Source organism: Xenopus laevis, chromosome 6L (assembly GCF_017654675.1).
Source record: "Xenopus laevis strain J_2021 chromosome 6L, Xenopus_laevis_v10.1, whole genome shotgun sequence".
NCBI classification, from domain to species: domain Eukaryota; kingdom Metazoa; phylum Chordata; class Amphibia; order Anura; family Pipidae; genus Xenopus; species Xenopus laevis.
The window spans coordinates 142,797,485-142,809,895 of record NC_054381.1 but is presented as its reverse complement, the minus strand read 5'-3'; the positions used below and the strand labels follow the sequence as shown (position 1 = coordinate 142,809,895).

Here is a 12,411-nt window from a genome sequence, read left to right as displayed (position 1 = left end):
GGTATCATCTCTTAAATATATCTGTTTTGTATCATTTGGTGCTAGCAAACCCTCTATTTGTTTGGAGGGGAGCTATAGCTATAAATAAAAACAATAGACACAAGTTTATATGTAAATTTAGGAATTCCAGCACCCAAAACCTTCCAGTGGCATTACAGTAGAGAAAATGTTCCAATAAAAAATTATCCAACATACTGTAGTGTTCTCTGTCCTGCAATAAAAAGAGAAGGTTAGAATTTGTGAAGGAAATTAAATATTTCCCTATTCCCAGGAAGGACTGCCAATTATTTGGAGCAGTTTGACTCCATTAGATGAAATCTCTATCTGCTATCGGGCTTCCATCTGTGATAAAATATTCCACATTTTTAAAGTCCTGCACTAAAAATCCAGTAAACTCCAATAACCTGCCATGGACTAATGTTGCCATATATGTAACTGTGGTTGTCGCAGCAGTAGATGTTCTTTTGATGGGGCCCTCGGGTGAGGTTCCTGTTGGGTCCCAGGCCGACAATGGAGCGGGCCAGGCACTTTCTGATGTGCTGATACTTTTATTTGCTTTGATAAATGTCTCCATTAAAGGGGTTGTTCACGTTGCAACACTTTTTTCAGTTCAGATGGTTTCAGATTGTTCACCAGAAATAAAGACTTTTTCCAATGACTTTCTATTTTCTATGTGTGACTGTTTTTCTAATATTGAAGTGTAGAGTTTCATTTTTAACCTTCTACAGCAGCCCTGGGAGGGGGGTCGCCGACCCTGTAAACTGTCCAAATTGATGCATTTGCTTTATACATTTCTTATCTTTGTCCCTGCTGAGCAGACTCCCTGCGTTTCATTACAGGCAGCTGTCAGAATTGATACAATAGTTGCTGATACTCTACAGATGCTGCTGAGACATGTATCAACTAAATGTTGCAAAATTTTAACAGTTTAGAGTCAGTACCTGAAATACTGAGCTGCCAGACTCAACCAGAAACAGGGACATTAAACTTGAAAAAGGAAAGTCATTGAAAAAGTTTTTTATTTTTGGGGAACAATCCGAAAAAGTGTTTGGAAGGTGAACAACCCCTTTAATTATTAATCTCCTTCTCTCTCTTACATTAACTCTTCTGGGTTTCCCCAGTTCCAGTTGTAATAAATCAGCCCCATAATCTAATTCTAAATACATGGAGAAAGTTCCCTTTGCTCATAGCCCTCCTGTTTTGTTTCCTGTGTGCTTCTTCAATCATACAAACTGCCAAGTTAAAGTGTCAGGGTGCTGCTGGAGCATGTGCTGCAACATTTCCTGCATACCTTTGGCTTCCATCACTACTGATCCTCAATCAGTGGCTGTTTATATATTACTATATTTAGCGTCGGCCCCCTGCGTTCCAACACTGCTTCTCGGGTGAATCTTTCCCAGTTTTCCCAGAGTTCATTAATGCTTTACTTTCTAAGCACTCCTCATTTCACAGGGGGAGCAAACGAAAAGTTCATTTGCGTGTGTTTGTTAAAATTCTGCGCCTTACATAAGGAGCTAGAGGATTTTGGCTGGGTAGTTAATGATACATAGTTCTGTTTAGAGAGTCGTATGCAGGGGAGGGGCTGCACAACTCACCCCCTTAAATGACACTTTGGTATGTAACACCATATAACACAGAGTATATTCTTTCCCTGAGCAGGGGGCACACAAACCTGCATTACACCAAGGACAAAAAGCAAGAAACTCCAACTGAAACACATTCAGGATTTCTTCTTCTTCTTCCCATGTGCCTGGACTTTTTACATTTTTAAAATAACACAGCACCAAGGAAGCATTAAGTAAGGAGTTTTCATCTCAATGGCTTCATCGAGCATTTTGATTAAAGGCGGTAAGGTCGTGAATTCTGATTGCTCGGTTCTGTCGGACGTCTACATAGAGAATGGGTTGATCAAGGACATCGGAGAGAATCTGCAGCCGGATAACTGCACTGTTCCGAAAGTTATTGATGCTACTGGAAAACTGGTTATTCCTGGGGGGATTGACACCCACACGCACATGCAGTTTCCTTTCATGGGCACCCATTCCGTCGATGACTTCTTTATTGGAACCCAGGTACTGTCCTTAATGTGTCGAAATGTATTAATTCTGAGAAAACCCAATTACAGTGTGCACACTGAAAAGACAGCAGCCCCAGTTTCAACTTGGAGGTCAAAGAGTATATAGGGTTGCCATCTTTTCTGGAAAAATACCGGCTTTCCTATATATTTATCTTTTTTCCCTATTAATAACATTGGGATCAACCATCATTTTTACCGGCCACGCCGGTAAAATACTGGCCAGGAGGCAACCCTAAGAGTATATAGGGGCCCCTTGGGGAGTCCTGACAGGGGCACAGATTGAGTGTCGGACTGGGACACCAGAGGCCCACCCAAAAACCTTTAACCAGGGGCCCACTCTCTATTATTCTTCCTCTTCTCACTCAACCTCTATTCTCCTAGTCTCTTTTCTTTACATATTATAATCTATTATTCCATCTATTTTGCCTCTTTGTTCTCAAAGAAATAGGGAATGTCCATGAAACAGGCCAAATGTTTAGCAGCATGAAGGCCCACTGACACCTGGACCCACCGGGACTTTTCCTGGTATCCCTGTGGGCCAGTCCGACACTGCACAGTTTGGTTATTTCAGCCCTGTTCCCCACTGCTTCGATGCCAAACACTGCATTCTGTGTCAGAAGTTAAATTTATGAATGTTTAACTTCTACTTCATGATCTTTATTCGCATGAGATCACAAGGGAATCATTGGCTTTGGGTCAACAATCCCTACTGTAGCAAGTGTGAAGAGCAAAATACTTCCACTGTGCCAGCAAATGGTTGGGTGCAAATGATTAGCTGGCTCTACTTGTCTTGTTTGAGTTGAGATCGCTCAAGGTCACAGATAGAAGGCCTACTGTAGTAATGGTGTAAGTGGGAGACTAGGTTCCTGGAACCAATGGATGGTGTCTCTACCTAGTGAGAGGTAAACCAATGTGTTTCCTAAAGAATGTAGTGAGGCAGGAATTCCATACTATCACAGTTCCCTGCCAACAAACCGAATTGCTCCTATGGTGGTGACATAGCCCTGTGACATTGTTTGCATGTGGGTGAACCAACTAAAACTGCTTAGTAAAGCTGGGTCAAGACCCCATGCAATATTTACTACAACTCTGCAAGTAATGGAACAATGTATGGAAACAAGCCATATAGCTTTTCATTCTGCAGGCCAAACTGATACTACAATAGTTCTGCTTTAGGGAATGTCCCTCAATTCTGACTACCAAGGGTCCAGATGATGTTGATCAAGACCCCCCTCCCCCATGGCTGCCCAACACATCGTCACAACAACAAGACCACGGCCCTTGAGCAACATGTTTCTTACCAACCCCTTAGATGTTGCTCCCAATGGCCTCAAAGCAGGTGCTTATTTTTGAATTCCTGCTATGGAGTTTTGGTTGCGTAATAACCATGTGTAGTGCCAAACAGAGCCTCCTGTAGTCTGCCATCAGGGACTAATTAATAGCCAATCACAGTGCTTATTTTGTACCACCCAGGAACATGTTTAATGCTTTTGTTGCTCCCCAACTCTTTTTACATCTGAATGTGGCTCATGGGTAAAAAAAGGTTGGTGACTCCACCCCCACCCAAGACATACCTGAATCTTGAGGGCCATGTCTCAATATATATAATCCTAGTTTTTACTTCTAATCAATTCTACCACCACCAACAGTGCTGCCACATGAATGCAGTGAAGCCTCTCTTATAAATAAACTGCCTTGGCACAGCACCATCAGTTTACTAACAAACTGCCCCTGTGATCCGAGAGCTCCTTCTGGATCCTTTCCCCAGCCAGTTTTCTAAGTGCTTCCTTTTTATCATAGGGTGCTACTATCACACTGTATCACTTCATTAGCATGTCTACCTGTTAATACATCCTCTCATGAAGAACATCAGGGTGTAAACTATCCCATCAAATGATGTCCCAGTTTTAACATATTCAAAGACTCACAGTTGACCCGTCTATTGTAGCTTGTCCTGTGCATTATACACTGCTATAGTGTTTAGTATGTCCTTCCAGTTTTCCTTGTTGATGATATTATACAGGTATGGGACCTGATATACAGAATGCTCAGGACCTGGGTTCCTTTTCCACATAAGGGATCTTTCCGTTACTTGAAGTCTACTAAAAAGTAATTAAAAAATGTGTTAAACTCAATAGGATTGTTTTGCTTCTGACTTGTGTTTTTATATGGTTATGGAGCTCCTCGGTGACTAATAATATCCTTATATTTTACAAGAGGGGGTACTTTATTCACTATATAATGGAGTCTATAAGAGATGGCCTTCCCGTATTCAGAACTTTCTGGATAAGGGGTTTCTGGATAAAAGATCTTATACCTGTACTAGAATAATTCTCTTGCATGCCCTGTGACCCATAATCTTCAGCATGAAGATATTGCTCTACTGGAATCATATCATTGTAGCCTCCTTCATTCTAGCCTCCTTCACTGAAGCATTCATATCCGTCTCACCTATTTGGTCTGTGTTTGGGGAATTAAATATATTATAGCCAGGTATATAAGATATTACCATGCTGCCCAGCCTTATGGGTAATAAGAACTCATATTTATCCTTTAAAGTAGGGATCTCCAACCTTTAGAACCTGTGAGCAAAGTAAAGGAGTTGGGGGAGCAACAGTAGCATGGAAAATGTTCCTGGGGTGCCAAATAAGGGCTGTGATTGGCCATTTAGTAGCCCCTATGTGGATTGTCAGCCTACATTGAGTCTCTGTTCAGCAGTTCACTTGGTTTTTCAGCAGCCAAAACAAGCCTGGAATTTAAAAATAAGCTCCTGCTTTGAGGCCTCTGGGAGTAACATCCATGGGGTTGGAGAGCAACATGTTACTCACGAGCTACTGGTTGGGGATCACTTTTAAAGAGTTCTTGTAGCACTGGAGATGTTGGGAGTGTTGGTTCTCACTAGCCAGGAGGGCTGTGGATTTCCCAAAGCCATGCTACAAGAGTCACATGTGGAAGTTATTAAAGGGAAGCTGCATTACAGCAATACAAATGTCTCTCCTACCATTTATTGTTCTGGGACACAAGCAGGCATTTGTATTTTTGTATATCTCTGGTATCAAATTTGCTTTATTTAGACTGGGTTTGGAGACACAGACATTTGCCACTATTCCTTCATCTTTGTATTTGCCTGATGGATTTGTCAAACGGAAATATTGATAGCCGAATGTTTTCAGTTCCATTTGATTTATTTTTCCAGGGTTCTATGATGGTATCAGTGGCTCAGGTTGTACTTTTAGCTTGGTCTATGCAGATATTGCCTCTCTGAGGGACTTCCCACCAGCTCCTTATCAATTCCCACAGGCCTCCCATTGTGCTATAATCCCATTACAAGAAATCAGTGGGACCTATGAGTCACACTGAGGGTGTCATGGAGTCACTCCTGTTGCCCATAGCTAGGGTTCCTCATAGCCTGTACAGAGAAATACCCTTACTATTTGCCAGCATGGGTATTCCCCTGTAGTGACTCTCAGACGTTTCAGCTTGACATATAGACACAGGCTGGGCATAATAATAGGTAGAGAAATCCATTGGTTTTTAGAATAGTTGGGTGTGATGGGAGGACATGGAGCCTAGTGGGGTTCTCAGGAGCCTGCCTACAAGGTACTACTATTAGTGCACAGAATAAATCTATACTTTCCACTCAACCCCATAATTGTATGTACTGTAGAAAGAGTTGGTGGCTGGATTGATGTCACCACCCAGAACGACTGAGGTTCTTTAGTGTGGTCAAACAGAGTCAGGCACTGATGTTGAAGGATGGGAAAGTTGGGCGAAGTCAATGCTTCATTCACGTGTAAATAGGGACTCCAGGTCACTGATCTCCCAGGATTAATTGGCATTAAGAGACACTGTTGTGTGTTCAGCTATAGAATGTGAACGTGTTTATCTATGTGATCTGAGCAAACTGTGATGCACGATGGGCATTATCAGCCCTACTCACATGGAGAGGAAAATAATACTAAATACAGTGTATCAGCCCTTGGCAATTCAAGACCAAGCAATGACCCTACACATGAATCAAAATGGCCCTTTTCTATTTTGGATGATCAGTTTGGTGCTAACATACGTGACGTCGAACAACCAAAACTATCACATAAAGGGGTCGCACAAGCACAGAAAATGATGGTTGGAAAATGAAAGGGCGGAAGACATCATTTGTCTGTGTATGCCCTAACCCTAACTGAACTGTATTAGATAAGAAAACTTAGCCGGACAGAGGAACCGACTCTACAACAGTGTTGTCTTTCAATATCTAACTGTACAGGTATGGGATCCATTATACAGAAACCTGTTATCCAGAAAGCTCTAATTACAGAAAGGTGGTCATATACTCCTTTTTAGCCAAATAATCCACATTATTAAAACTGATTTTGATTTTCTCTGTTATAATAAAACAGTACCTTGTACTTGATCCCAACTAAGATATAATTAATCCTTATTGGAAGCAAAACCAGCCTATTGGGTTTATTTAATGTTTACATGATTTTCTAGTAGACTTAAGGCATGAAGATCCAAATTACAGAAAGATTAATTATCTGGAAAACCCCAGGTTCTGAGCCTTCTGGATAACATGTCCCATACCTGTATAAAAAATTTCCATATCGTCATAAAAGGAAAAGTACATCAAAAAACAAAATACAGTACAGGTACAGGATCCTTTATCCGGAAACTCATTATCCAGAATGCTCCAAATTACGGAAAGGCTGTCTCCCATAGACTCCAGTATAGTGAAATAATTTAAAATTTTAAAGATGATTTCCCTTTTCTCTGTAGTAATAATAAAACAGTAGCTTGTACTTGATCCCGACTATAATTAATCCTTATTGGAAGCAAAACCAGCCTATTGGGCTTATTTAATGTTTACATGATTTTCTAGTAAATTCCAAACTACGGAAAGAGCTGTTATCTGGAAAACCCCAGATCCCGACTCCCAAGGATTCTGGATAACAGGTCCCAAACCTGTACTTGATCCCAACTAAGATATAATTAATCCTTATTGGAAGCAAAACCAGCCTATTGGGTTTATTTAATGTTTACATGATTTTCTAGTAGACAAGGTATGAAGATCCAAATTACAGAAAGATCGATTATCCAGAAAACCCCCAGGTCCCGAGCATTCTGGATATTTAATAGGTCCCATAACTGTTCTTGGAATAGCGGCAGCCCTATAACCTCTGTTCAACGTCGCATAAAAGCAGAAAATGTAATCCTGTTTTCAGGCACAGTGGCATCCCCAAGAACATTCCTTTTTTAATTTGTAATGAAGAAAAGATGAATTTATGAGTGAAGCGAAAGAGGAGGAGTACTGCTAATGTCTGACAGATCGTCCCACATGAAGGGCTTGCATGCTGTTGATTTCCCTGTAGCCATTCCCAGACTTTTACAATTAGATTTTACAGTAAGTGGCTAAGAAATAGGAGGCAAACTTTATTCCTACTCCTGGAGCTCTGAGAATCATTCGGAAACTCTATAGAGAAGACTTTAATTCTTTCAGTTGAACCAATGGCCAGCCGCATGTTAATTCAAGGGGGGACAGTAGTGAATGGGGAGCACTCCTTTGTAGCTGATAAGTACATTGCAGATGGCTTAGTGAGGGACGTTGGAATTCATTTGCTCCCCTACAAGCTAGAATCAGAGTGGTAGATGCCACTGGGAAACTGTTCCTTCCTGCTGGTATTGATACCTACACACACACTTCCCACATTCATGGGCTCCCAGTCTGTCGATGATTTCTCCCAAGGTACAAAGGTACCTTGAACTAGTATGATATAGAGAGTGATATTCTGAGACAATTTGCATTTAGTTTTCCTTTTTTATTATTTGTGATTTTTGTCTTATTTACTCGGATTCGGTTCAGCCGGGCACAAGGATTTGGCCAAATCCAAATCCTGCTGAAAAAGGCCGAATCCTGGCCGTATCCCGAACCGAATCCTGGATTCAGTGCATCCCTACTCAAAAGTAATTGGACCATTGAGTCAAAGGCTATTTCATGGAAAAATCGTTCGAACGATCCGAAGGATTTGAATCGATCGATCGAACGATTTTCCTTTGATCAGAAATTGCTAGGAAAGCCTTTGGGGACCTTCCCCATAGGCTAACATTGGTGCCCGGTAGGTTTTGGGTGGAGAAGTTGGTGGTCGAAGTTTTTTTTTAAAGAGACAGTACTTCGACTATCGAATGGTCGAATAGTCGAACGATTTTTAGTTCGATTCGTTCGATTCGAAGTCGTAGTTGAAGGTCGAAGTAGCCAAAAAAATACTTCGAAATTTAAAGTATTTTTTATTCTAATCCTTCACTCGAGCTTAGTAAATGTGCCCCTTAATTTTCTGTTTTTTAATTTGTCCGATTACTTTTGAGCCCCTGAAATGAAGTGATTGTGTTAAAAAAAAGGCTTTAGTTCCTCACATTTTTATGCAATCTTTTTGTTCAACCCACTGAATTAAAGCTGAAAGTCTGCAGTTCAACTGCATCTGAGTTGTTTCATTTAAAATTCAATGTACCGAACCAAAATTTCGAAAAAAACCCGTTGTCTGTCCAAATATTTATGGGCCTAAGTGTAGGTAAGTGCTGCTACTGCTGGAACAACTCTGAGGCCGTCATTCCCTTACCCCTGATACCCCTGCACTGTGTTTGTCAATTATTTTATGTTCCCTTTTGTGATTCCAGGCGGCTGTGGCCGGGGGCACGACCATGATTCTAGACTTTGCCATTCCAAAGAAAGGAGAGTCACTAATTGAAGCCTATGAGAAATGGAAGAGCTGGGCAGATACCAAGGTTTGCTGTGACTACTCCCTGCACGTGGCTGTCACCTGGTGGAGTGATAAGGTAAAGGAGGAAACTGTATCTAACAAAAGAAAAATAAAAAGTTAATTATACACACTCAACATCACCTGATGGTAACGCCTCATTGGTTGAAAAACTCTCCCCTACAGTAACGCTTACAGTCTATTTACGGTCTGTTTACAGGTCAAGGAAGAAATGGGAATCCTCGTGAGAGATAAAGGTGTTAATTCCTTTAAGATGTTCATGGCGTACAAAGACTTGTACATGGTTAATGATCACGAGCTCTATCAGGCCTTTTCCTGCTGTAAGGATATCGGGGCAATTGCTCAAGTGCATGCGGAAAATGGAGATCTCATTGTAGAGGTACAGTATGTTCCCTGTTTCAAACTCATTCATTGTAAGGAAGCATAGGCTGCAAGCACTGGCAAAAGGCTGCCATCTAGTGGTTATCTTCAGAATGATTTATTATCAGTTCTGCTTTTTTTTATCTAAAAGCAACCATCATAGGAGCAGAATTATTGTCAGCCAATCAGAGCCGCTAATTGTGCTTTAACAATATCTACATATAAAGCATAAGTGCCATGAATAACCTGTAATTATATCCTTATAAACGTTGCTTAGTGATGTCATCGGTTATAATCGGGGCTTAGTGATGTCATTTATGTCACATGACTCACTGAAACTTGTGTATTATAATAAATAAATTACCCCCTGTTGCAAAATGTGAGGATATTAGAAGTCACCTCGGAATTCCATGACCATGCCATGCCTTCGGCCTCGTTGCTTTTATATGGTCATGAAACTCCTTGGTAACTTATAATATCCTTATGTATTATAATACGGGGTACTTTATTCACTATATCTACTAAGGGGGCAATGTAAAAACAGGTGTTCATTTTGCTATAGGTCTGCAATCTAGCAAGCATCTTGTTGGTTGCTATGGGTTATTAGACCTGGTGCAAAATGTAGAGCTTTCCTTACACTAGCCCTTAAACTTAAAAATCTAAAAACGAATATGGCTAAAAATGCCATATTGTATACACTGAATTTATTGCACCAGCGTAAAGTTTCAGCTTGTCAATAGCAGCAATGGTCCAGGACTTCAAACTTGTCACAGGGGGTCACCATCTTGGAAAGTGTCTGCGACACTCACATGCTCAGTGGGCATCTTTGGAGACACAGATCTTTACTGCTAAAGGGCTGTACAGTAGCCCAAAACTTGGGGGCAGATTTTTCAAGGGTCGAAGTGAATTCGAGGGAATTTTTCAAAGTAAAAAATTTCAAAATTCGAAGTAATTTTTTGGATACTTCGACCATCGAATAGGATACTACGACTTCGAATTTACTTTGACTTCGATTCGAAGTAAAAATTGTTTGAATATTCGACCATTCGATAATCTAAGTACTGTCTCTTTAGAAAAACTTTGACTTCAATACTTCGCCAAATTAAACCTGTCGAAGTGCTATGTTTAGCCTATGGGGACCTTCTAGACCATTTTTTGAAGTCTTCACACATCGAAGTAAAATCGTTCGATCGTACGCTAAAATCGTTCGAATCGTTCAATCGAACTATTTTACTTCAATCGTTCCATGGCCAAATTCAGTGAAAAATACTTCGACTTCGATATTCGAAGACGAAATATTTTAATTCAATGGTCGAATTTCGAAGTATTTTTTACATCGAAATTCGACCCTTGATAAATCTGCCCCATAATGTACAACATTTCTAGCTATTTCTTTATTTAGGCTTTAGTTCTCCTTTAAGTCTATTAAAGCTATAGTACCATACAAAAAACATAATTTTGTGCTAATTCCTATGAGCTAGTGATTGTACTGATTGTTTCTCTGCTATTTCTAGTACATTGAAACTGGCCAATGGTATCTTGTTACTGCTCCCTGGTATTAAATGGTTAAACATACCATAAGAGATAAAACATTGCTCATAAAAAAGCAGAGACCCATTAATTTATCCAGCCCGTTTATTGTTTTCAGAAGCAATATTTCACTTGTGCTATGCAGTGCAGGGGACACGTTGAGCTGCTCAGCATTCTGGGAAATGTTCAGTGGAAAGAACACAGATACATTTGCATTCTGTCTTCTCTGATCACTTTGTCCTTATTTCCCCTTTGCTTTTACATCCTCACTCTCCTCCCTTACTGTACTAGTTATAAGAGCCTGGGACAGAATGTGACTGCGTGTAGCACAATGGCACCTTCATATACACACTCCATGCAAGTACCAAGAAAAAAAGAAATGAAAAAATAAATAAATAAATATATATATATATATATATATATATATATATATATATATATATATATATATATATATATATATATATATGAGAAACTGTGCAATAACACTTCATGCAAGAATAGTCATAATTATACAGCAATAAAAAAGCTTTTCAGTAGGTCCTACAGATCATTGTACAAAATTTTCAAATGTAATGGAGGAATACATTTTCTTTCTTAAAGGAGAACTAAACCCTAAAAATGAATGTGGCTAAAAATACCATATTTTATATACTGAGCTTATTGCATCAGCCTAAAGTTTCAGCTTGTCAATAGCAGCAATGATCCAGGACTTCAAACTTGTCACAGGGGGTCACCATCTTGGAAAGTGTCTGTGACACTCACATGCTCAGTGGGCTCTGAGCAGCTGTTGAGAAGCTAAGCTTAGGGCTCGTCACTAATTATCCAGCAGAAAATGAGCTTCCCCTGTAATATAAGCTGATGCTACAGGACCGATTATTAAATTCTGAAGCTAATTGCACTGGTTTCTGTGCTGCCATGTAGTAATTATCTGTATTAATTACTAATCAGCCTTATATTGTGACATTTCTATTCTATGTGTACTGTATATTGTGAGTGGGTCCCTAAGCTCAGTAAGTGACAGCAGCACAGAGCATGTGCAGTGAATCAGCAGAAAAGAAGATGGGGAGCTACTGGGGCATCTTTGGAGACACAGATCTTTACTGCTAAAGGGCTGTGGTTGCCTTGGGCTGGTACAGAAGCACAAAACATAATGTACAACATTTCTAGATACTTCATTGGTTAAGCTTTAGTTCTCTTTTAAAGGGTAACTAAACCTCACGTTGGTTTTTAACTGACTGGATCAGTGCAGAGGAGAGTACAGGACCCCGGGCCCCTTCCCCAACCACATCCGCTCAGCTTCTCCATCCTTAACTTGCCATTTGACCTAGCCAAATTCAGAGCAGCACAGTAGGGTTGGCGCAGTCACTGTATTCGCCCGTCTGACTTTGGTTTCCTGTCCGAACTGTGCTGATTGGTGAGCAGGATCATGGTCATGGTCACAGTCCAGGCTGGGAATGTAAGTAAGTGAGGCAGGCAAACATAGTGTCAGCACTGTTCTGTATTCCATTAGACAAAACCAACAATCAGGGTCAAAGTTTATGGTTGTGGAGGGGACTTCACCTTTACAACATGTTAAAACACAAGCAGGATTTTGTTTTCAACGTTAATTCTGCTTACAACTTTTATCAATTATAGAAAGCATTGCCTGGTGTAACCCACCAACAGTTAACATAC

General features: G+C 40.4%; 1 protein-coding gene across 1 annotated transcript in view; it reads left to right on the top strand.

Annotated features, from left to right (window-relative positions):
* The first annotated feature begins 1,672 nt into the window (after nucleotides 1–1,672).
* Nucleotides 1,673–12,411, top strand: part of dpys.L (dihydropyrimidinase L homeolog) — a 32,395-nt gene continuing 21,656 nt past the window's right edge. The window contains 3 exon segments of the mRNA NM_001094978.1: nucleotides 1,673–2,072; nucleotides 8,744–8,902; nucleotides 9,044–9,223. Of these exon segments, the coding sequence (NP_001088447.1) occupies nucleotides 1,818–2,072; nucleotides 8,744–8,902; nucleotides 9,044–9,223 (594 nt within the window). The 5' untranslated portion in view covers nucleotides 1,673–1,817.